This window comes from Rattus norvegicus, chromosome 2 (assembly GCF_021556685.1).
Source record: "Rattus norvegicus strain SHRSP/BbbUtx chromosome 2, alternate assembly SHRSP_T2T, whole genome shotgun sequence".
NCBI classification, from domain to species: Eukaryota; Metazoa; Chordata; class Mammalia; order Rodentia; family Muridae; genus Rattus; species Rattus norvegicus.
The window spans coordinates 204,096,407-204,121,376 of record NC_141535.1 but is presented as its reverse complement, the minus strand read 5'-3'; the positions used below and the strand labels follow the sequence as shown (position 1 = coordinate 204,121,376).

The 24,970-nt window shown below is 36.4% G+C and overlaps 1 protein-coding gene across 3 annotated transcripts in view; it reads right to left on the bottom strand.

Moving 5' to 3' along the window:
* The window catches only part of Col11a1 (collagen type XI alpha 1 chain), a 195,308-nt gene that overhangs the window by 19,528 nt on the left and 150,810 nt on the right, over positions 1-24,970 (bottom strand). For all 3 annotated transcript variants that reach the window (NM_013117.1, XM_087616547.1, XM_087616553.1), the window contains 13 exon segments: positions 5,025-5,078; positions 5,622-5,729; positions 5,853-5,906; positions 9,443-9,496; positions 10,622-10,675; positions 11,223-11,276; positions 11,556-11,663; positions 12,355-12,408; positions 14,602-14,655; positions 15,861-15,914; positions 17,785-17,838; positions 24,278-24,385; positions 24,796-24,849. In NM_013117.1, the coding sequence (NP_037249.1) occupies positions 5,025-5,078; positions 5,622-5,729; positions 5,853-5,906; positions 9,443-9,496; positions 10,622-10,675; positions 11,223-11,276; positions 11,556-11,663; positions 12,355-12,408; positions 14,602-14,655; positions 15,861-15,914; positions 17,785-17,838; positions 24,278-24,385; positions 24,796-24,849 (864 nt within the window).

Here is a 24,970-nt window from a genome sequence, read left to right as displayed (position 1 = left end):
CAGTAGTAGAGGGTGGAGCCCCATTTGATGAAGACACAAAACACTAAGGATTCAAGACTCAGATGACTCAAACTTAGAGCTAGATCTGACTCAACGGCGGCCTCTTTCTTTTGGTTTAGCTTCTATGGTTCCAGAAAATACTATAGAAATTGCCAAGAGTGGGAAAAGAGTGACGGTGCTACCTATCAGTGACATCTGTGAATCACAACAATTACCAGTATGGCAAGGTATCCTTAAAGGTACAATAAATGGCCCTGAAGAGCTGGGTACTTGGACCTAAGGGCCACCATACCACAAAAATAAAATACCACCCACATCTCAGTTATTGTTACAGTCACAAATATTCACTCCAAATACCTTCCACCCGAGTCTGTCCATAGTATTTAACAATAACATGTTAATGTCAACATAACAAAAAGGGAATCTAGCTTAAAATGTGGCCAAATAAATAACAAAACACACCGCAAATGTTATCACTACTTGTAAATATGTTCCTGATGAATGGGTACATACCAGCTTGATTTCTCCACCATAACAATACAAGATAAAATTAAAAAGGAGAAATATTAACAATCCTAATTGCTCAGGGTTGAGAAGATATGTACTAGATATTACTATTTTTAAGGATTTTTTGTATAAGTACTATTCATGAAGGTGTTTAGGTATTTAGGCCTTATTCTTCTAAGTCAATAAAATCTGAAAAAAATTACAAACTATAAACGGAATGATGTTGTTAATCAAAAGCAGTCTTATGTTTTATTGTCTGAAAACAGAAATTAGTAATATCATGAAAGGGAAGACCATTATGATCTTTCTGTTTTTGTATAGAAGATATTAAAAACTTCAGCTCTGCATATAAAAATATGATTTCAAGGGTTCATGTTTGGTATTTGCTCTTCAGGATATTGTAAATCAAAAATCTTTAGGGAAATACATAATTCATAAATAATAAAGAGAAAAGGAAAACAGGAACCAGGCATTCATAAGTGTTCAAAATACAGATGCAAATACTCCTCTCTGCACCATCATGCCTGTGGAGTATCTGCATGACCTGTAACTCACAACTGTATAGCGCTGGGGTTAAGAAAAACTCTACACCCCAAACTCAACTCAGAAAGTAAAATTAAAAATATTGTTGGATTTTTCAAAAGAGCTGATACCTTAACAAACCCATTTAATCACTGTAGAATATCATATATTATAACCCTGTTACAGACTTTATGTGGAGTATTAAAGAAAAAATTGAACTATAATTAACATGTCTTTTCTCTTGTTTACATTTGTATGTTTAAAAATTGATCCTGCCAAATATATTTATTTTCTGAAAAGAAGGTATTTATATTAAAATTGACAATAGTAGTTTTTGAGCATCATTAAAATGAGTTGGTGCTTAATATAAAAGAATATGAAAGAAAAAAGTTAAAACAACTACAGCACTAACTATGCCTACAAATATCAAATGCATTCTTTTTAAATTATTCAACAATGTTAACTGTGTTTTCGAGGTCAACATCGGCATTTAATTAACTTTATCTTTTGCGACATGCCCATTAATAGTTTGAATTCTCAGGAAGAGAGTCGTTCTACTCACAAAACAACACAGTCATCATTGTCTTTTCAGTTTTCTGATTAATTCATATATGCTACTCATTATTCCTTAAATCTGTGAAGTAACTGAGTGTGTGTATGTGTGTGCATGTGTATATATGTGTATGTGTGTGTGTATATGTGTGTATGTGTGTATGTGTGTGTTTGTGTGTATATATGTGTATGTTTGTGTGTGCATGTATGTGTGTATGTGTGTGTGTATGCATGTGTATGTATGTATGAGTGTGTATGTATGTGTGTGTATATGTGCATATGTATGTGTGTGTATGTGTGTGTATATGTGCATATGTATGTGTGTGTATGTGTGTGTGTATGCATGTGTATGTATGTATGAGTGTGTATGTATGTGTATATGTGCATATGTATGTGTGTGTATGTGTGTATATATATGTGTGTATGCATGTGTGTTCGTGTATATGTGTGTATATATGTATGTGTGTGTATGTATGAGTGTGCATATGTGTGTATGTGTATGTGATGTGTTAATCCATATAAAGTTGTATAGAGAGGACATATAAATGTTTATGTTACATATTATCACAAAGATATACTTTTACAGCTAAGCATGATGGGACAGTTCTGAAATCCAGTACTTGTGGTCTAAGGTAAGATCTCAAATAGTGAAACCAAGGCCAACCTGGATTATATAAAGAGATTACACATTTTAAAATGAACTTAAAAACACAAATATTTTAAGAAAACAAAATGGATATGTTAAGTACTGTAGTCCATGTGGTTGAATATTTCTGTGTAGGGAACTAAGGACAACTTCAAGAAGAAACACAAATACCTTACTTCAAGGAGTACTTGCAGACATCTAACAGAACAGCCTTGGATGTGAGTGTGAACGTATGTGTAAATATGAGCAAAGCATATTATGAACAAGGAATTATTTATATAAATTTCAAGTGGATTAATTTTTAACCCCAATGTAAACTTGACTGAACTTTCAAATGTTTTAGCATCACCTCCCGCATTTCTCCTCACTTAAGCGTCTTTCCTTCCTCAGTAACTGGATCTAAATCAGGAAGCAAACGCGCAGGTGATGAGGGAATCGGATTCTTTGCTCGCCACTGTAACAGGAGTCACAGAGTTATGTCCTAGTTGCCCTAAATATAAGCCTGCTTGCCTTGTAGTGACTTTTAATTCAGAGCATTGGTTAGACACCTATGTGGATTTGGGTACAATTTAGTTACACTCACAAAAGATACAAGAGTGACTCATTGGAAATATAATTTCTTCTTGCATTTGACAATTCTTTATTCAATGGCACTGCTGTCCATTAGTTGTATGAGTGCTTTACTCTAAAGAATCCATTTAATAAATACAAGAACACATCAGAAATATGTCTTAATTAGCTCTAATTAAACTTAATATCCCTTTAAAGGACAGGGTCAGATTCCTCATTATTCTTAAGAATATAAAGCTGGAGTTGGGACAAGATTCTTAATATGACATCCTTCAAACCCAGGGAGTAGCTAATTTCTTTAAACAATGTGTTTGCCTTGTTTTGGGTGAATTTAACCTGTACCAATAAGGTGTCTCTCACTCTGTTTAAAACATGTAACTCCTAAAGTAAATAATTCCCAGCTGAGTAAGAAAGCCCATTATATGCTGTCCCTGTCTCTTCTCATCTCCTGAGAATGGAGAAACACTCTGCAGATACCAGATTATTAAAAAAAGCTATATATAATATATTCACATAGTATCATTCCCCAATGAAACCAGCAGTTTTGGAATGAATAGGCCCATGTTGGGCCCTCCTGATACTTACAATTGTGATTTTCTAAATAAAATTTGAATTGTTCAGCCTTCTTATACTGTAAATTTGCTTAAGCATTAGACATACGAACTTTGCAGACTTTAATCAGCTTCTGTGTCTGATGGTTTTATTTTTAACATTAGCTAAAGGAAATCGCTAATAATGGTCTTCTATTTTATCTGCTGAAAGGTCAGAATACTTACTGGAAATCTAACAGAAAAAGAAAAAATAACCCTGGTAAATTTTAGGGAGATATTTAGGGAAAGTATTTTGCTACCAGACTCTTGAGTCTGCAGTTAGGAGTTCACCTCATAAAAGGAGATTTCCTAAATACAAGTGCAGACCTGGAACTCACCTAGGTTCACTCAGGGCTCAATTTTTATGGTAATGAGATAATGTAGAGTAGATAAATAGTGATCTCCTGCTTCAAGTCAGTTACCAACATATGGAGCAAGCAGGGTTTATCTTTGTTACCCTTTTCCCCATTCCTTCTCTGTTGCTAAATAATTACATCATATTATCATATTCCTAAAGCTAGCCACCAAGGTTTATTTCCTTATTTGGCTACTTTCTCCTGAGGCCAACTACCAAGATCCAACTATCAAACCATTAAAGTCCAGCATCAAAAGCTCCTTGTATATACCTTAATTGTCATGCCCAACTCTAATACAGGGAGTCTTCTTTTCCTATGCATTTTCCTGTCATTTGCCTAAGCACCAATCTGTCTCCTCTCTATCCAGAAGCAGCCTTTTGTCCCTCCAGGGCAATATCTCTTCCCCCTTTCCTTTGCCACTTTTCTCTTCTTCCTTGTTCTCTATCTCCCGTCTTTGTCTCTTATGCCCTGTCCTGTCCCTCTGTGATGAGAACTTGGTCTTGGTGTGTCCTGGGCTGTCTATGTTTGGATAAGAGAAATGGAAAGGAAGTTCAAATTATTTCAAGAAAGGCTGTGGTTATTTAAAGTAAACTGCATCATGCACCCTCATTGTCATGAGTATCGTTTACATTTTGGATTCCCTTAGACATAGTTATGTAAAATCAATTTACCACATTGAATCGATTTGTAAAGCAAAGTGGTCTGGTAAATAATGACTTTAAAGGACACGTTTGCATTCTCACTTCTTACCCATATTAGCAAGAGAGACTTGGGAGCCTAAGATGTTGGTTAGCCCGTGCTTTGATGCATTTATCAAGCGTGCTGTTTGTATGTGGAGGTCATTGTAGTGTCTAACTTCAACATAAAAACAATAACATGCTTTTATGGAGCACAAGATAATGTGTCCTATTTATTTTATAAAGAAAACCATCTACTTGGACAGCTGCCAACTTCATGTGCCAATGTGACCAGGAAACAAAGTTTAATTACATGAATTTTGTAGAACTGTCTGCACTGAGAAAATGACTAGCTGTATCATCACTAGCACTTTATTCTGAGTGGAAAAGATATTTTTCATCTAAAGTGTATGAAAAAAGAAATATTCTCTGGGCCAACTGGCAATCTTTCCATGTTATTATCAGGACTATTTTTCTCCTTGAATGTGTAGTAGTCTTTCTGAAAAGAACAAACCACTTTATAAGATAAACACTCACAAATTCTAGCTTACAAAAAGTTTATTTTAGGAGTTCTTTATATATAATGAAAAAACATGTTACTCACCAGAGGACCAGGGGGTCCATCTTGGCCAGCAGCACCGGGGAGACCTTGTTCTCCCTACACAAAAGAAAATGCAACTTTGTTTGCCAAACAGAAGGGTACCTTTTACTTTTAAATGTTGGACATGTAGAAAGAAAAAAATTAGCATCTGTAAATTGTGCTATCTTAAGACATACAAACAGTGTACTTTTTTAATTTTTTAATTTTTGAACCTACATATGTATATACAGTCATGTATGCATGCACTCATTTTTATATAAGCACATGAACATCTACAGACATAGTCTGAGATATTTTTGAAACTTTTCATTGCTGTCATATTAAAATTTAGTTTTCTCTTCTGTACTAATGAGAATGTTCCTACAAAATTATACAATTAATTATAAATTTTAAAATTTATAGAATTTCATAAATAGAATAAACAAGATAAGCATTTTAAATACATTATTAAGTTATTTAAAATAAGTTACCAAATAAGTTTAATACTAATAATTGGATGCTCATAGAACATATTATAAGTTTTGAAGCAACTACCTTCCAGGCATTTTAATTCATAGGTTTTAAAACGTAAAGTTATTCCCTTTTAGCACACTTGCTTACCACAGGACCAGGGATGCCTCGAAGACCTTCTGGACCAGGCTTTCCAGAAGGACCCTGAGGTCCGACCGGGCCAGTTTTCCCAGGAGGTCCTTCAGCTCCAGCTTCTCCCTGTGTGAAAGGAAACCCGTGGGTACATTATTAACAATAAATCTCATATTATCACTTAGTGTGTTTAACACATGCCTCTCGATGCAGGCATGACACTGCCTAAGCTCTCCTCCACGTGTTTACCTTAGCACCTTTCTCTCCTTGCCTTCCTTCGGAACCGGAAGCTCCAGGCGGACCCTGTAAACATAAAGTTGTATTTAGGTACGTGGCACCATAAAGGCAATGCTGCCGAAGAGCAGTACTCAAATTTGGGAACAGTCGATAGACCGCCAGGTTGTACTTTCACATTACTTTTCTGTTTATAACACAATGTGGAAGTTGAACACGAATAACATGTCAAAAACTCTTATTGAGGTAATTTAAGATAAACCACCGGTAAGCTAAAGATCCTTACGTAATATCAATGCAGGCAGTAAAAAGAGAGCTCTTTTTTTTTTTTTTTCTTTTTCTTTTTTTCGGAGCTGGGGACCGAACCCAGGGCCTTGCGTTTGCTAGGCAAGCGCTCTACCACTGAGCTACATCCCCAACCCCAAAAGAGAGCTCTTTTAAAAATGCTCCTCAATGTTGGTCACAGTGGTGAATGATTTTAAAGCCACCACACAGGAACCAGAGACAGGTGGATTGCTGTGAGTTTGAGGCCAGCGGGATCTACACAGTGAGTTCCAGGCTAACCAGAGCTACATACTGAAAGCAAGTCTCAAAGATGACGATGAATAAAATACTTGAGAGTAAATGCTATAGGTTATTTGTTATTTTAAAATTACTCAAACTTTCCAGAATATACAAAAAATAATAATTGCACCTTTATTTTTAGAAATGTTTCAGAAGTGGTCCATTCGAAGTACACTTAAATACTCATGCAATTTAGGATTATGCACCACCCCAAAAAATTACACCATCATAAAAGTCAACAGAGGAGTTCCATTCTTATGGAACGATTTAATGTACAAACATGTAAGATTAAAAATAATGTCATTTTTACAACTGTAGGGTTAGAGACAAAAACGATTATACTCAAAATGTGATAGAAAAGTGTACGTAAAGAAAAACTGAATAAGGAACTAATGATCTCTAAGTAATTTTTTTCACTTTCCCCCATTTCCTCTTGCTTTCCATCTGTTCGACTTTCTCAGTGATCACACTTAAAATTATTGATTGAGGGAACTGGAGAGATGGCTCTGCAGTTAAGAGCACTAACAAAAATATACAACAACAAGAACAACAACAAAATAACAACAACAAAAAAACCCCAAAACAGACAGACTAGTGGATTAAATTGGAGATCTCAGAAAGAAACCACACCTCTACAGATAACCAATGTTAAACAAGGGGTCAAAATCAAACATTTTAGAAGGAATATTTTCTCTTAAACAGTACTAAAAAGAATATTGAGTACCGATCCTTAGGTGGCATTCTTTATAAAATTATCTCAGGCTGGATTACAGATCATAATATAAAAGCAAACATATGAAACTACTTGAAGAAAGCATAGTGGAAATACTATTAGACATCTGCATGAACAACACTTTCCACACTTGATCTTAGCCAAAAGGCCGAGAAGCGATGAACAACACTTTCCGATGCTTGCCAAAACACAGGAAAGCAGCAGCAGACAAATGCCATAATGTCAAATAAAAAGGCTCCTACAGAGAAGGAAAATCAATAGGAGGGGAAAAAATTCTGCTAACTATTTGACAAAAGATTAAAGTGCAGAACATGAAAGGAACTGGATAGATCAGTAGCAACAACTACCAAATGAGGGCTTTGATGAAAAATGGGCCAACGACCTGAGTGGACATTTGTCAAAAGAAGTAAAAAAACTGAACAACAGATAGTTTTGAAATGCTCACAAAGTAATGGCTATTATCAAAACAGCAAAGATTGAGAAGATACAGAAAAGGATACCGCCATGCATTGTTTCAGGAACTAAACACAGTGTATTGATGTGGAAAGCAGAGTGGAAGTTCCTCGGAAAGAGTGAAAGGAGATCTAACATATGGTCTACCTCTCCCCTTACTGATCGTATTTGCAAAGGGAATTAAATCTACTAAGCAAAGAGCTTCCAGCTCTCTCGTGCTCATTGTTGCATCAGTAATGACTGCTAAAATATGGAATCAGCAGATCAATTTCTACAGAAAATGTGGCAATTATATCTTATGGGATATTAGTCAGCCATAAAGAAAGGTGAAATCCTGTCATTTCTGAGAGACTGAATGAAATCAGAGGACATTATGTCATATGAAATAAGGCAGTCGTGGACCCTAGAAGGAAAATGGCTCCTGCTCTGACTTATATGTAAAAGATAACTGAATATGGAATAGTGATTACTCAGGAGAGTGGAGGGGGGAGGAGGATAAAGCGTTAGTGGACAGGTGCAGATACACAGATAGGCTTAAAGCCTTAGTTTTTATAGACCACACTATACTTGTGGAATGACTACAGTCCATAATAATCTAATACGCCATGCATGAATATCTCAAAGGCAGAACTTTCAAACATAAGAAGTCCAAAGAGAGGGAAAGGTCACTAACCTGTTTTGTCAATGAGTTATAGATATGCATTGAAATATCAAACTCTTGTCCATTAATAAACAAAATTATTGTTTCCAGTTAAGGTAAATTCTTTAAATCTCTTTGGTTCTTCTATAGTCAGAATTTGGTTGTTTGTAATATTTTACTTTATTTGTTTGTTTGTTTAGTGTTTGTGTGCATGTCTGCCAAGGCATGTGTATGGAGGTCAAAGGAAAACTACAGAAGTCAGTTCTCTCTTTTTGGCATGTGGACCTAGAGAACTGAACATTGCCTTGCTGGCAAACACCTTTATCCACTGAGACATATACATCTTACCTGACCAACAACTACTGTGACCGTAGCCACTAATTTTGTTATAGTTCTTTATAAAAACTCTACTTCATTAAAAACCTTATTTCCAAATGTGGTGGTTTGAATATTCTTGGCTGTTAGGAAAGGGCACTATTAAGAGGTGTGGCCTTATTGAAGGAGGCAAGCCTTCTTAGAGGACGTGTGCCACTGTGAAGGTGGGGCTTTGAGGTTTCATATATATGCTCAACTGTGGCCAGTGTGATCTACAGAACCCTCCGGAATGCCTGCGGAAGATAATCTCCTCTTGGCTGATTTCAGATCAAGATGTAGAACTCTTAGCTTCTTCAGCAAGCACTGTGTCTGCCCCACTCTGCCATACTTCCTGTCATGAAGATAATGGACTGAACCTCTAAAACTGTAAGCTATAGTCAATTAAACATTTGCTTTTATAAGAGTTTCCTTGGCCACAGTGTCTCTGCACAGCAGAAAAACCACAACAAGACACCAAGTCCATGAAATTCGATGGCATAAAACAATCTACAATATAGATGCATGTCTCTGCTCCAACTACTGATAAGCATGCATGCTTTCACAGTGTGAGCCCTAAGCTTTGAATATTTCACCCCTTGGAGAAAACCATATGTTAGAATTATTTAACAGCAGGAACACTGTTCAGAGAAACTTGTAACTCCCAGTGGAGGAGCTGTTTTTGATTCATTCAAACTATGACAGTAAAATGGCTGAAGTGTATTCTGAGTTAGCGATGATTCTGCCACACTGAGGGGAAGTGCTTATTTTTCCAGCCTCCTTGGATGCTGCCTATAGCTTGTAGGGGTAACACCAATCTAAACACACAGTGAATACTTCAAATAAAGAATGAAAGAAACTTACTCTCTTTCCAGGTGGACCTGGAGGGCCAGCTTCACCGGATGGACCAGGGGGACCCTATAAATGTGCAAATGCATGGTTTAATAAGCTAGCTATTTTCATAATCACCATGATTCCTCCATATACGAACTGAAACTGAGTTTTGGCTCATGTCCACCCATCAATCATTCCTAAAAGCCTCGCCTACCACTCAGATACAAGAATTGCCTGTAGATATCCATAGAGTGAGCTGATAGAGTTATTCAGCAAACCGCTTCATGGATACAAGAAAGTGGCTCAAATTTCCTTTAAAAAGTGGCCATAGTTATTTAGAAAACACCCTGCAGACACATGTGCAGGTTTTATCTTACAAACTGTGAGCATGGTTTCCTATTGCGTCTAAACTTCTCATACAAAATTTGTAGTTCTTTTATGCCACTGTGAAGAGAATTATGAGGGATGTGTGCATAATTGAGCCTTAGACTTCCAACACCTAAGGAACAGATCCTTGAAAGAAACACAGCTGTATTAAAACCTATTTAAGTTAATGCCATCCATACTTTTTGCTTTCTTAAGTAACTCATCTGGCTAAACACTCTGTGTCATTCCAAAAATATTAAGATATCTATATTGTACTTTCATTTAGTTTCTTGGCTAAAATAGCTTGTAAACTTCAGCAAGCTATTAGAGGGACTGACTTTCCTTTATATTTCTTGTTTACATTTTAAAAGTATTTTTTTTATAAACAAGTGACAGTGGGGTGTCTCTGTCTCTTTTGCCTGAGTTTGCGGCCACTCTCCTGGGCTGCCTCATCCAGTCTTGATGTGACTGATTTGTGCTTGGTCTTATAGTATCTTATTGCATCATGTTCAGTTGATGTTCTTGGAAGACCTGTTCTCTTTTGGGGGAAGAAGGGAAGTTGGGGAGGGCACAAATAGGAGTTGGGGGGAAGCTACAGTCTAGATATGTTGTATGAGAGAAGAATAGATAAAAGGTTTATAGAATAAACAATACTAGTAAAATTTGATATAGTAGGAGAAGCTCATAAACATGTAATGACATACCTTTGAAAATGCATACACGATATATAAAATGAGATGATTCATTTAACCGAATTTAACCTAATTTGATCTCTTTGAATCACCTCTTTTTAAATGTACGGTGCTATGCAAGATTAGACAAAAAGTACGGTTTCTTGCTTACTGGTTGTCCTGGATCTCCATCTTCACCCTTGTCACCTCCAACACCATCTTGCCCCTGTAATTGACAGTGAAATTCAATCCAGATACTTCTTGTTCTATTTTATTATTATAAAAATATGAAACTTCTACAGACTGTCTTGGTTACTGTTGAAATAAACCAGACACACAATACTATAATACTTATTTTATAGATTATGATTCTCTTGCTCTTTCCACACTTAACTGAGTGTAAAGTGTTCTGCTGATATAAGGAATGTGTGAAGGCATAATTAGGGGAGAACACTAGTGCTTCCTTTCATTAGGAACAGACATGAGGACATTCTAGGTAGGATTTACATAGAAAACAAGATTAAGAAGGAAAGGCTTGAACTTTGTAAATAAAAGTATAGATGTTCCTTCTGTAGTCACGTTGGGCAATCCAAAAAAGGAGAGCCATATAACCAAGGTGCAAGAATCGCCAATTAGATAAAGCTGGTAATCAATATGAATACTGTTTTCTTCATTTTGGCTTTCTGCCTGCAGAAGTTCACTTTTATTGCATATTTTAAAGAGTGAGGGAACAGCCCACCCAAAGCATCCTTATATCTCTCCATGACACTTACTGCAGGACCAGGTTCTCCAGGTGGACCAGGATCTCCAGGAAACCCAACAGGTCCCTAGAAAGATTTTACAAAAGGAAAATAAACAGATTAAAAGAGAAGTTTCACCATGGTGTATTTTTATTTCAACAGATTACAATTATACCAGAGACTAATTAGATGTGTGCTCCAGATAGAAGAATAGATGGATAAAATTGAAATAAACTAGGAATGAATGAGAAAATATAAAATGATATAAGGATATTTGTTTCACTAGAACTCCACATTTCTAGTCTATCTATGAAAAGCTAAGAAATGAAAAGGGTACAAGTATCACTTTAAAGGGGACACACTTACCGGATTCCCCTTGGGTCCATCATCACCTGGTGGCCCCTTAATACCAGGAGGACCCGCAGCACCAGGGGGCCCAGCTTCTCCTTTCTCTCCTCTCTCTCCTTTGGGACCCTTCAGAACACAAACAAAAGAAAGAGTTAGTTTACAAGCTCAGTTTTCACATTAGTACAATGGGCTAGAAAGTTTGCTGCTATTAGAGTCTATATTCTGCATTGCAAAGTATCTATCAGAATCTGAACTATAGCAACTGAAGGTCAGTAGTTATGAACTTTGTAAGTTAGACAGTAAGAAAACTTCCAGATTGCAAAAGGAATGCAGTATATTTGTAGCAGCTTAATTTATGTTAGAATAATCAATTTTAATTAATACATGTTTATTTAATGCATCAAGGTTTGTTGCCTTGTCTCTATTATGGTTCTTTTTTTTTTCTCGGAGCTGGGGACCGAACCCAGGGCCTTGCGCTTCCTAGGTAAGCACTCTACCACTGAGCTAAATCCCCAGCCCCTCTTGTCTCTATTATGGACAGTTCACCAAACACAATGTGTATAAGGAACACCTTACAGTTTTAATGACTTCACTCATGCAAATGCAATCTTTCAAAACTTACATACTAATTAAAGTATCTGGAGGATTTTCACTTATTAAACATATTGTCTTTGAGTTATGTGTATATTTAGTGAGGTGGAAAGAGAGAGTAAAAAGAGAATATTGTTAGGATTCGAGTGAAATGTTCAAACACTCGAAAAAGAATTTCTAAAGGTCTAATGGAGACCAATAATAGCTTTACTACTAAAGGACTTACACCTGATCCGGCTTCTCCAGGGGGTCCTGGGTTCCCTGCTTCTCCTGGTTCACCCTACAAAGAAAATATCACACGAGTCTTAAAACACAGCAATGGTGTTTTCTATGTGCAAAAATACCTTCATCATGGCCTTCTTATTTTAGACCACCCTCTACATTAATGCATGGCTTGAAACACATTGAAAATCTAACGTGAGGGAAGGAGAACAAGGACTACTAATTTCAGTAATTCCAGTGAGGAAACACATTAAATGCAGATGTAGTTTCAATAGATACAGTCAAGCACATGAACCCATATCACCACCAAGCCATAACAAAATTTGGAATGTCCTCTAACAGTTTGCATTTGTGTGGCATCAAAATCATATTACAATCGGGATCAATGATGGAAAATTCCAAGTTGAATTTTACTAAACTATAAATTCACTCTCTTGCTAACAAAATACATTGGCCTATATTGACAATCCTATGGAAGGAGCATAGTGGAAATCAATGTGAGACACAGAGGGCAAGTAATGAAAATTCCTGAATTTGAATGTTCAAATATTATAAATTTTATAGCTTTTATGATTTCACATTAATTGAGTTGACTAATTTCCAAGTCATCTAACCAATAAAGAATGATTTAGAAAACCATCATCTAGACTTAAATGAAGATATTATGAACATTGTCCAGTTTATAATATTTATGTGAAAAAACAATTTCCCAGGAAATTGTTTTAACATGTTCAACATACATTTCAGTGGTATGAGACTTCCCCCAAACTCCAAATATCTGGGAAAAGGTGCCCATTTTGAGTTTCATAGAATATGTATGAAAAAATTGCTTAAAACTCTTCATTTAGCACTTATAATCTTCAGGACATAGGTGAAGTATGATTAATTGGCTGGTGAAACTACAGAATATTCCTAACTCTCTGGGCAGCATCAGAGCCCTTAGGACATGTTCTCAAGAAAGAAGGCATAGGGGTAAAACTTGTGGGATTTTTCAAATAGTGGTGTCTTGGATGCTGGCCTTGACATACTTTGTTTGCTAGAACAATTGGACTGGATGAGAGTTTTTCTTCCAATAATTGCATCTGTCTCACCATACAGCTTTCACTTTGAGATTATAAACAAAGTCCCTAAAGGAATTGTCAAAGAAATTGCCTGCTTCATCCGTGAAGAACTAGAAAGTGTAATTTGTTTCTAATTTAGTAATTAATGAGCTATTTGAATAGCGAGTCATATGCAGTAAATTATAAATACAAGAGCCGGAATGTGAAGCCAACGTTAACACCAATATAACACAGTCTAATCTCATTACACTGCTCTTTGAAGAGTTAATTCATTTAATGAAAGCAAGGGAAATTAACTATAAAATACAATGTGTAAAAAAGAATGTATAGCAAATAAAATAATCATGTTTCAAGATTGAGACAAAAACACCACCACTAAAATATTTACATAGTTTTTCCTGTATAATATTTTATGGAATGATTTTGTTTTTGTTCCTTCAAAACTGACAAAAAATTTTCTGAAATGAGGCAAATATCAATGATGATTTTCTCTAAAATTCTATTAAGATGTGAGAATGAATACATAAATGAGAAATCAAAGAATCATTTTGACATTTTTTTCAAAAAGGAAGAATGGATTTTTAAGATGAAATAATGTTTACCAGAAAAAGGAGCTGTTCTGACACAGGTATTATGGCACATGCCAACTGCTTTGAAAAGTGCCAGAGACAGGCTGAAGGGTTAGTAATGAAACTGTGACAAAAATCAGTGATTAATTGTTTTCTGATGTGAAAGACTCCTTTCTTCCACAGATCAGGTGTAGAAAAGTGTTTCCTCCGCTCTAAGTACCAAGTGTCACTAATGAAAGACAGTGTAGTCTCATCAGACATTCAGTGGTTGAAGTGGAGATTGGCTTTGTCACTTTCTAATGAAGAAACATTCACAAAATCACTGTAATTAACCAAGCCTCAGCTTTCCAGTTCACAAAAGCAGAAAACTCCAATATAGCACTGAACAGGAAATCATCCACAGGAAATAATCCACACCCAGCATTCATCGCCGCCACAGGTGTCAACACAAAACACAGAAGAGCAGCAGTACTTATCTGTGTAGGTTCTACAATAGATAATACTGAATATGTAAATATATGTCCAACAGTTACCACCAAACTCATGTTAACAACCCACAAAATATGTGCCACAATTTTCCAAGCTACTTTATTCTGGCTGTTTTAGCCAGCATGTCCTTACCTTTTCTCCCACACCACCAACTGAACCAATAGAGCCTGGGGGTCCTTGTGGTCCCTGTGGTGTAGAAAAAGAAATAAAGTATTACTGTTAAAAGGAAATGTTCAGCTTACAGGCATGTATCTAGAGTGTTCAAGAAAGTGTTATATGCAGAAATACTAAGTTGAGGGATGAAAAAAAAGTAAAAATTTCTTCAGTTGCCACACTTACTGACAAGAAACAACCTAAGATATTACATCTGCTTCTAACGTCGCGTATGTTCTCCCGTGGATTTGGTAGCTGAACCACAATTCCTATGTCTGTGCCCATAGAAAAATCTGGAGTTTTAAGGTATGCTTTTATATTGAATCAAAGGCATGACTCCAGGTAAGAATGACTTAATTCATGGGAAAAACAAACCCTTTATAAACCATTAAGCAGGGAAATAAAAGCCCCGCATATTTTTCCAGTTTGCCAGCTACCGAGATCTCTTTTATTAGTTCTGATCTGATAAAATTAAAGGCAGGCATAAAAAATAAATCCTATGCAAAAGCATGTGGAGACAGGTGGCTTCATTTGTAAAACATGGAGTCAGAAGTAGCTCACACAGGCCTCGAAATACATTGAAGGTAATAGCAGCACGGAGACATGATTACATTTCCAAATTTTATAATATTTCTTCAGAATGCTGGACCAGTTTCCCCTGCGAATATCCTCTTTAGAGGGCCGAGAAGAAACTGTTCCCTTTCAGTGAGAAGGGAGCCCAGATGCACGTATTTCCCTGAATGCTTGATAGACTGAAAATGCAATGAGGTCAAGCTTTATGAAAAGGCTTTTATATGGATGCATATGTAACAGGCATTCAGAGTCCACACCTAGACTGGTGCATTCAAAGCCAATTACAATGCTCTCACATCATTGCCAGAGGGAAAGCTTAAACTGAAGACTTCAATAGTCATTTCCAGAACGTTTATCATATCACAAACGCAGATGCATACTGAACATGATTTATAATAAAACAAATGATATTTTTCACAAGTAAGTATATATTAAGTGTGAACTTGGAGTTTATTTTATATTCATGGTGATACATTCATGAAAAACGCCATTCGTATCTTTCTACAATGAAGTGGCACAAGTAGACAATTGTTGAGTTCCCATCCACTTCTAAGAATAAACCATGATGTGATTATCTCCATTGATCTTATAAACCAGTTGCCAGAATACAATGCAGACACAGAGTGTCCTTCATAATTAACTAGTGTACAATTCACAATGCTTACATCAGCTCCATTGGGACCTTGAGGGCCTCGTGGGCCAGGAGGACCTGGTGGACCCTAGAAAAGACAAATAACACAGTTTGACAAGATCACATACAGATGCAGTTAACATTTTTATATTTAAGGAAACTCAATTAGGCTTGCGTTTATAAAATCACAGTCATGGAAGCATATCAGAGTAATCAACATGCGAGATGAAGACAATATTACACCTGCAAATGACCCTTTACACATTGACAGGAGGTTAGCACTCAGGAAAAATGATTAGAAGAACAACCCAGGAAGTAAAAATTATTCACAAATAATTTACAAACACACAAAATTATGTTTCATGAAAGAATATCCCACAGCATAAAACAAACATATAGTTGGGCCAAGAAAATCCACAATACAGGACCAATTTTAGAATAAGGAAATTAAATGAAAAAAACCTGTTTGTAATTTGTGTGTATTATTGTGTGTATGGAATCTTAGGTTTGAAATTCTAAAAACTGAAAGTAACAATTGAGTGAAATGTCCAAAATGAACCCTCTGTGTGATGGATATATACTGAAATTGCTCCAACAGACACATGTGTTAAAACACTGTTGGCCAAAGTCGCTTGTGTCTCGTTTGCAATTAAGACTGTTCAAAGTAAAATTAATAAAGTAGTATAAAGTAACGTTAAATAAAATAGACAGTTGTGAATATGTAGTAATTAGTATTTTTAAAAAACACATTAAGCCTCATGCCAAAATTGAAGCTTTCTCTAATGTGACCTATTACCATGTGCTCATGGAGAGCACACGAGTGATTCATGGAACCATATCAGTAGAACTAAGAACAGGACTACAGTGTCGTCGGCTGGTCGAGAGTATGGTCTCGTCAGTCATGAGTACTGTGTCCGCCGGGCAGTTAGATTTGTTGATGAAAGCAATAATTTAAAATTATTTCAAAGTAATAAATTTGGGTATTGTTATTAAAGTGAATGCGATAGAAGTAACAACTATGACAACTTCAAAATACAAGAAGACCGCCATGTCCAGGCTAACCCAAGACAAATGTAAGTGCATTCGTGTAGAGTTTTTTTCCCCTCATTTTGGTTTGTTTGTGCACTTTCTTTTTTTGCCTTATTGTTCTTTTCTTTGTATACTTTAGTTTCTTATTTTGTGGGATTTTATGAGTTTCTTGCTTTTTTTTTTTACTGTTTATGTTTGCTTTTTTAAAAGAGTAAGAGAAACCAAGGAGTGGGTGGATGGGGTGAAGCTGGACGAAGTATGTTCAGAATATATTATGTAAAAGTCTTCATTCAAGAAAAAAATGTTAAAATGTATCTTTTGAAGTAAATTGAGATTGTTTGCAATGGGTAGCAATTAATAAATATATTTATACAATAACATTCAGCTTCAAGCACTTGGAAAATTATTTTCTTGCCCAATATATTTGAAAGATTAGGTTGAAGTCTTAAAGAATTCTAATGATAAATACAAATATTTGTTACAATACCGTAGTTAATACATTTTTCACTAAATATAGAATTTGTGACAAAGTATAATAAATTTTAGTCTCCTTCCATAGTTAGTAATTATAGAAATCCTACATGAATGCTCCATAATCTTTACATATTCCACATCAACATCCAAGGAAAAAGAATGACAACTGGTGTGGCATTGTGTCACACAAATTATTCTGATTCATTAACTATGTGAACCACTGAATGTCATGTATGCATACAACATAGAAGTGGATGAAGAAAAACAACTTATATATTTGAAATAGTGTCATCATTTGCTTATTATTGATGAAGTGTGGATACAAAATTTGGAATTTAAGAGGGAAAGTAGCACAATTTTTAAAAGTGTTTTGTTAAAAGTAACAAATTGTAGTGAAAAAGTGTGTACTGTGGGCACGCACAGCATCGTAGATTCCCTGGAGAATTCAAACCTACCATAGGGCCAACGTCTCCGTTTTCGCCCTTTTCACCTGGTGGGCCTGGCAACCCCTAAGAAAATATAATTAAAAAATAGTTATCCATGTATTTAAAAAGACGCTTTTGAAGGATGGAGAGATGTCTAAGACGTTGACAGGCTGGCCGCACAATTGTGAGGCTCTAGGTTTTCATCCTCGGAACCTATGTAGCATCTGTAACCGTAGCGTTTGTACTGACATGGAAGGCAAAGGCAGGACCACACTTTATAGCTTGTTGACTTATTAGGCAGTAGCAACACAGCAGCAAACATTGAGATCATGTCTCAAATGGTGAAAGGCAAGATCAAACCAATAGTTTCCTCTAGCCTACATTCATGCACCATGAATGATGCCCTTGGCATGTACTGGACTCAGTGGGAAAAGATGCACTTAATCCTTGAGAGCCCTGAGGCCCCAGGAAACTTGGAGGCCTGGCAGGGTGTTGCGGGGAGAGCACCCTCTCAGAGGCAAAGAAAGGGGAGGAGGAACGGGATGAGGAACTGTGGAAGGGGAAACTGAGGACAATGACTGGAATGTAAATGAATAAAATAATTTAAACTTTAAAAATGGATTTGAGGTTAGGACAAAACGGCAACCAACAGATTGGGAAAAGATCTTTACCAATCCTACAACAGATAGAGGCCTTATATCCAAAATATACAAAGAACTCAAGAAGTTAGACCGCAGGGAGATAAATAACCTTATTAAAAAATGGGGTTCACCTGAGATTTCACCTCACACCAGTGAGAATGGCTAAGATCAAAAACTCAGGGGACAGCAGATGCTGGCGAGGATGTGGAGAAAGAGGAACACTCCTCCATTGTTGGTGGGATTGCATACTGGTACAACCATTCTGGAAATCAGTCTGGAGGATCCTCAGAAAATTGGACATTGAACTGCCTGAGGATCCAGCTATACCTCTCTTGGGCATATACCCAAAAGATGCCCCAACATATAAAAAAGACACGTGCTCCACTATGTTCATTGCAGCCTTATTTATAATAGCCAGAAGCTGGAAAGAACCCAGATGCCCTTCAACAGAGGAATGGATACAGAAAATGTGGTACATCTACACAATGGAATATTACTCAGCTATCAAAAACAATGACTTTATGAAATTCGTAGGCAAATGGTTGGAACTGGAAAATATCATACTGAGTGAGATAACCCAATCACAGAAAGACATACATGGTATGCACTCATTGATAAGTGGCTATTAGCCCAAATGCTTGAATTACCCTAGATGCCTAGAAGAAATGAAACTCAAGACGGATGATCAAAATGTGAATGCTTCACTCCTTCTTTAAAAGGGGAACAAGAATACCCTTGGCAGGGAAGAGAGAGGCAAAGATTAAAACAGAGACTGAAGGAACACCCATTCAGAGCCTGCCCTACATGTGGCCCATACATATACAGCCAACCAATTAGATAAGATGGATGAAGCAAAGAAGTGCAGGCCGACAGGAGACAGATGTAGATTGCTCCTGAGAGACACAGCCAGAATACAGCAAACACAGAGGCGAATGCCAGCAGCAAACCACTGAACTGAGAATAGGACCCCCGTTGAAGGAATCAGAGAAAGAACTGGAAGAGCTTGAAGGGGCTCGAGACCCCTTATGAACGACAATGCCAAGCAACCAGACCTTCCAGGGACTAAGCCACTACCTAAAGACTATACATGGACTGACCCTGGACTCTGACCCCATAGGTAGCAATGAATATCCTAGTAAGAGCACCAGTGGAAGGGGAAGCCCTGGGTCCTGCTAAGACTGAACCCCCAGTGAACTAGACTGATGGGCAAGGGCGGCAATGGGGGGAGGGTTGGGATGGTAACACCCATAAGGAAGGGGAGGGGGGAGGAGGATGTTTGCCCGGATACCGGGAAAGGGAATAACACTCGAAATGTATATAAGAAATACTCAAGTTAATAAAAAAATGGGGTTCAGAGCTAAACAAAGAATTCACAGCTGAGGAATGCCGAATGGCTGAGAAACACCTAAAGAAATGTTCAACATCTTTAGTCATAAGGGAAATGCAAATCAAAACAACCCTGAGATTTCACCTCATACCAGTGAGAATGGCCAAGATCAAAAACTCAGGTGACAGCAGATGCTGGCGAGGATGTGGAGAAAGAGGAACACTCCTCCATTGTTGGTGGGATTGCAGACTGGTACAACCATTCTGGAAATCAGTCTGGAGGTTCCTCAGAAAATTGGACATTGAACTGCCTGAGGATCCAGCTATACCTCTCTTGGGTATATACCCAAAAGATGCCCCAATATATAAAAAAGTCATGTGCTCCACTATGTTCATAGCAGCCTTATTTATAATAGCCAGAAGCTGGAAAGAACCCAGATGCCCTTCAACAGAGGAATGGATACAGAAAATGTGGTACATCTACACAATGGAATATTACTCAGCTATCAAAAACAATGACTTTATGAAATTCGTAGGCAAATGGATGGAACTGGAATATATCATCCTGAGTGAGGTAACCCAATCACAGAAAAACACACATGGTATGCACTCATTGATAAGTGGCTATTAGCCCAAATGCTTGGATTACCCTAGATGCCTAGAACAAATGAAACTCAGGACGGATGATCAAAATTTGAATGCTTCACTCCTTCTTTAAAAGGGGAACAAGAATACGCTTGGCAGGGAAGAGAGAGGCAAAGATTAAAACAGACACAGAAGGAACACCCATTCAGAGCCTGCCCCACATGTGGCCCATACATATACAGCCATCCAATTAGACAAGATGGATGAAGCAAAGAAGTGCAGGCCGACAGGAGACGGATGTAGATTGCTCCTGAGAGACACAGCCAGAATACAGCAAACACAGAGGCAAATGCCAGCAGCAAACCACTGAACTGAGAATAGGACCTCCGTTGAAGGAATCAGAGAAAGAACTGGAAGAGCTTGAAGGGGCTCGAGACCCCTTATGAACGACAATGCCAAGCAACCAGAGCTTCCAGTGACTAAGCCACTACCTAAAGACTATATATACATGGACTGACTCTGGACTCTGACCTCATAGGTAGCAAAGAATATCCTAGTAAGAGCACCAGTGGAAGGGGAAGCCCTGGGTCCTGCTAATACTGAACCCCCAGTGAACTAGATTGTTGGGGGGAGGGCGGCAATGGGGGGAGGATGGGGAGGGGAACACCGATAAGAAAGAGGAGGGGGGAGGCGGATGTTTGCCCGGAAACCAGGAAAGGGAATAACCCTCGAAATGTATATAAGAAATACTCAAGTTAATAAAAAAATAAATAAATAAAAAATAAAAAAATACGAAAATAAAAAAATGGATTTGAAAAATAGCACAACACATTGGATTAAATATAGAAGAATTAATGGTATATTAATACCATAGTGAAGAACAAAGTATGCAAAACCAATTACTGAGAAATGAGCACACGTAAGAGAAAGTTAACAAGAGGATGTGCAAGGGAAAAATCGTGATTCTTATTTGGCAGGAATAATACCAGAGGTGGCTGACTTTTAAAAATTTTAACGATGTAATTATCTATCTACATGGTATAAACTATACAAACATATTTTTAATTTTGAGATTATAAAATTCATATGAATTCTAATACAGCAGTAAACATGGCATCCGTGCTCAAAGCTATCACTCTAATAAAGCTATTGAGTTTGGGACTTTCAATGTAAGAGCTGCAAGTTACTCCATTAGCTCTCAGCAATGCTTCTGTCTTCCCACAGTGCTCCACTGTAAACGCAAGTGAGGTTCACAGAGCAGTGCTTACTCGTTTGCCAAGATGACCTTTGATAAGTTCATTCTGCTTAACTTACACCGTCCTGTTCTAAACAGTTTCTATGTTCTACTAATTGCGCTCGACTCCCAGGAAAGAAATTGCTCTAGTGGACATATTTGTAAGTATTTCCTACGTGACACACTTTCGTTTTTCAAAAGGATGCTTTAATGTGAATTTTGTCAGTTTTTTTTCCTTTCTCAAATGTCAGTATGATATTTAAGATATCAGCTTATACTTTTCCCAAATCGTTACCATTTTCTAATGGCAGCTTCTAGGATTTTAATTAGATTAAAAAAAAAAGAAAACAAATAATCAGACTGAGTACGAAAGGCATCGTTCTACATAAAGTTTGCCAGGGGTAAATAAAAGTTTAGATTCAAGTGCTGTGACTTCAGAAATTTTCCACATTAGGAAGTACATGACTTAAACACTTCAATATTCAATTTAGCACAGATGGAGTAAACTCTTCACTTGAGATCACTGTCTTTAGAGTGCATTGACACTTAAACATAATGACGTCTTACAAGCCTACAAATGATAATTACATTCTTTTCATCTTTGCCCAGGGGTTCATTCTCTTTTAGTTTTAGTGCATATCTAGATGAACAATATTGTAGCATAGCTTTTTTTTTATAATTCACATTACAAGCATGATTTGAAATGTTCTTTTCTATTTATACATATGATCATCCTATCAGTTCAGCAGAGTAGGTTTAAAAAAAGAAACTATGTTATATCATGCTTGACGGTATTTTGAGCCAATTAGGCAGAATGTTCTTTCTATTAGAGTTAATGGAGACATAATGAACGAAATCCTCTGGCTGCAAAGAATAAATGAGCGAAAGATCCCCTATTATTACTCAGTCTTCACGATCCTAGTTGTCCTCTGATACATGGATGAAGCAGATTTGTTTTAATATTTTAATTTAAAATCACTTGACACATAAGTGATGAATACCGAATGAATTCTGGTCAAGAATATACACTTGCTATATTTCTATAATTATAAGTAAACATATTTAACATATATCATATTTACAAACACATGAATCTTTTATACAGATAAATAATAAATTCCAAATCAAACTCATTTGAGTTAGAGATTAATATTTGCTATTTATATCTACTAAAATTGCTAATATTTAATCATCCATAAAGACTCAATTAAACAATACAGATACAATTTTTAACTGCTAATTATATTAGCTACTTTTAAATTTGTTTTTAAAATATTTATGAGCAAGTGTAGTATTTTTACATTTCTATTTATTTCATTGATTATAATTTCATTGATTATTTTATGGATTCTATGAATACCAAGTATAAGTCAAAATCTTCAACCAATGAGATTTATACTTTAAAGTTCAATTTCTTAGGATTAAGAAGAATCAATTAAATTAATTAGTAAGGAAGGAAATTAAAACAGTTACAAATTTATTGGCAATGTGGCTTTCATTCCAACTTGTTATTTTCTAAAATGTGTTAGTTCTCACACATGTCGATAAGCAGTATTCAGGGCTATATTTATAATTACCTAACAAATTTAAAAGAGCTAAACAAAAAATATCAGGAAAGTAAAGATTTTATGATTTTCTACTATACATCTAGAACAATTGTCTTATCATTTTAACAATCATTCACTGACTATTTTATAATAATACTTGTATTGTAATTTATAATATTGTATCACAGTGTAACTGGCATGAGTTTATCCTTAGATATTTAATATTAAAAATTAATACTTTTATGATTTTATTTGTAAAAATAAAGATTACAAATTAATTTATCTATCTCAATTTCCTATAACGTTCTATAACTGTACAAAAGTGTACATATTGTGATTTAGGTGGGTCTACTTTTGTAAAATCACTAGTGTGACAAAATTAATATCCACACAGTGCATTAATATAGCAATTAATATCCATACATGACTCAAAGAAGCAATAGGGAGGTCGTCACAATCAAGTGGAAGAAGATAGCAGGGTGCTTAGGAGGTTTGCAGAAATCTGTAATCCCCAAGTGGAAAGGGGAAAAAAAAAACTGGGAGGAGAAACTGGATACCACAGTGTTCTGCATGAAAAGTTTATAATAGAATTCATATAAAAAGTTTATGTCCTTTTATTATTTTACAATTTAATAGTTGTTTCTAAATACATTTCACAAACTACAGAATCATCACTTCGTTCTTTTCATCGATCTATTATCTGTTTCTTCTGTCTGTTATGAAGACACTGCTGCAGTTGGTCTGCCACTTCAAACTCGTTTACGACCTGCTATTCATCTGATGTACTAATTCCTCTGCAGAACTCTTTAAAGTGGTGTGTTTTAACTGCTAGAGCTACAAGACCTTGGTTCACTTTTTAAAACAAAATGATACTCTAGATGTAGCCTGATGTGTCAGAAACAGAAACCAAGTAAATGCGTATTCAAGTACATATTCAAAATGAGTAATTTCTAATGAAAAAGCAGTCGTCTTTTCATTCTCTGTGTCTGTGTCTGTCTGTCTGTCTGTCTCTCTCTCTCTCTTACACACACACACACACACATACACACACACACACACACACACACACACTCACACAGACACACACCCCACCACCACCACCGCCACCGTCGCCACCAACATTGCCGCCACCACCAGGCTCTGGACATCCAGAGTAAGAAGTCAGTGAAAATCATGAAGAGGCTTCTTACCTGAAGACCTATGGGCCCAGGAGGTCCTGGGAAACCTCGTGCACCCTCATCACCTTTTTGTCCAAACATTCCCTGCTGTCCTCGGGGACCTGCCTCACCATCTCCTCCCTAGAGGATAGCAAGACACTGGTCAGTATTTGAGTAAACACTATGATACATTATTATAAAATGAAACCATTGCTAATTTGTTCAAAGATCTACCAAATAATTACAAAACAAACTCAATTCCCATTGCCTTCTGGAAATAAGCCATTGTTTGCTTCACAAGCATTACTTGTTTCTGGAGTTTGGTAGTAGACAAATAATGTTCAAACTTATTAGATATTAAATGACATTCCTCTGGTTCTTATTTAAATGGTACCATTTAAAAAAACACAGCTAGTTATATAGAGTTACTGTTTAGCATACAAATAAAATTATTACACAGCACCATATAAATATATGACTAACAGTTCATAAAATTTATCAGGGAACTAAAAGTACCTAAGTTTGTTGAATAAAGTGGTAAGAATACTTACAGCAATTCCAGGAGCACCAACAGGGCCTTGAAGACCCGGGGGACCAGGAGGACCCTGAAGTGACATACAAGTCAGAAATCTTATAAGCAAAACTTCAAAGGCATCAGCCAAATTTAAAGCAAAAACAAATGAAAAACAAACTAATAAAAACAAACAAACAAACAAAAAACCCACA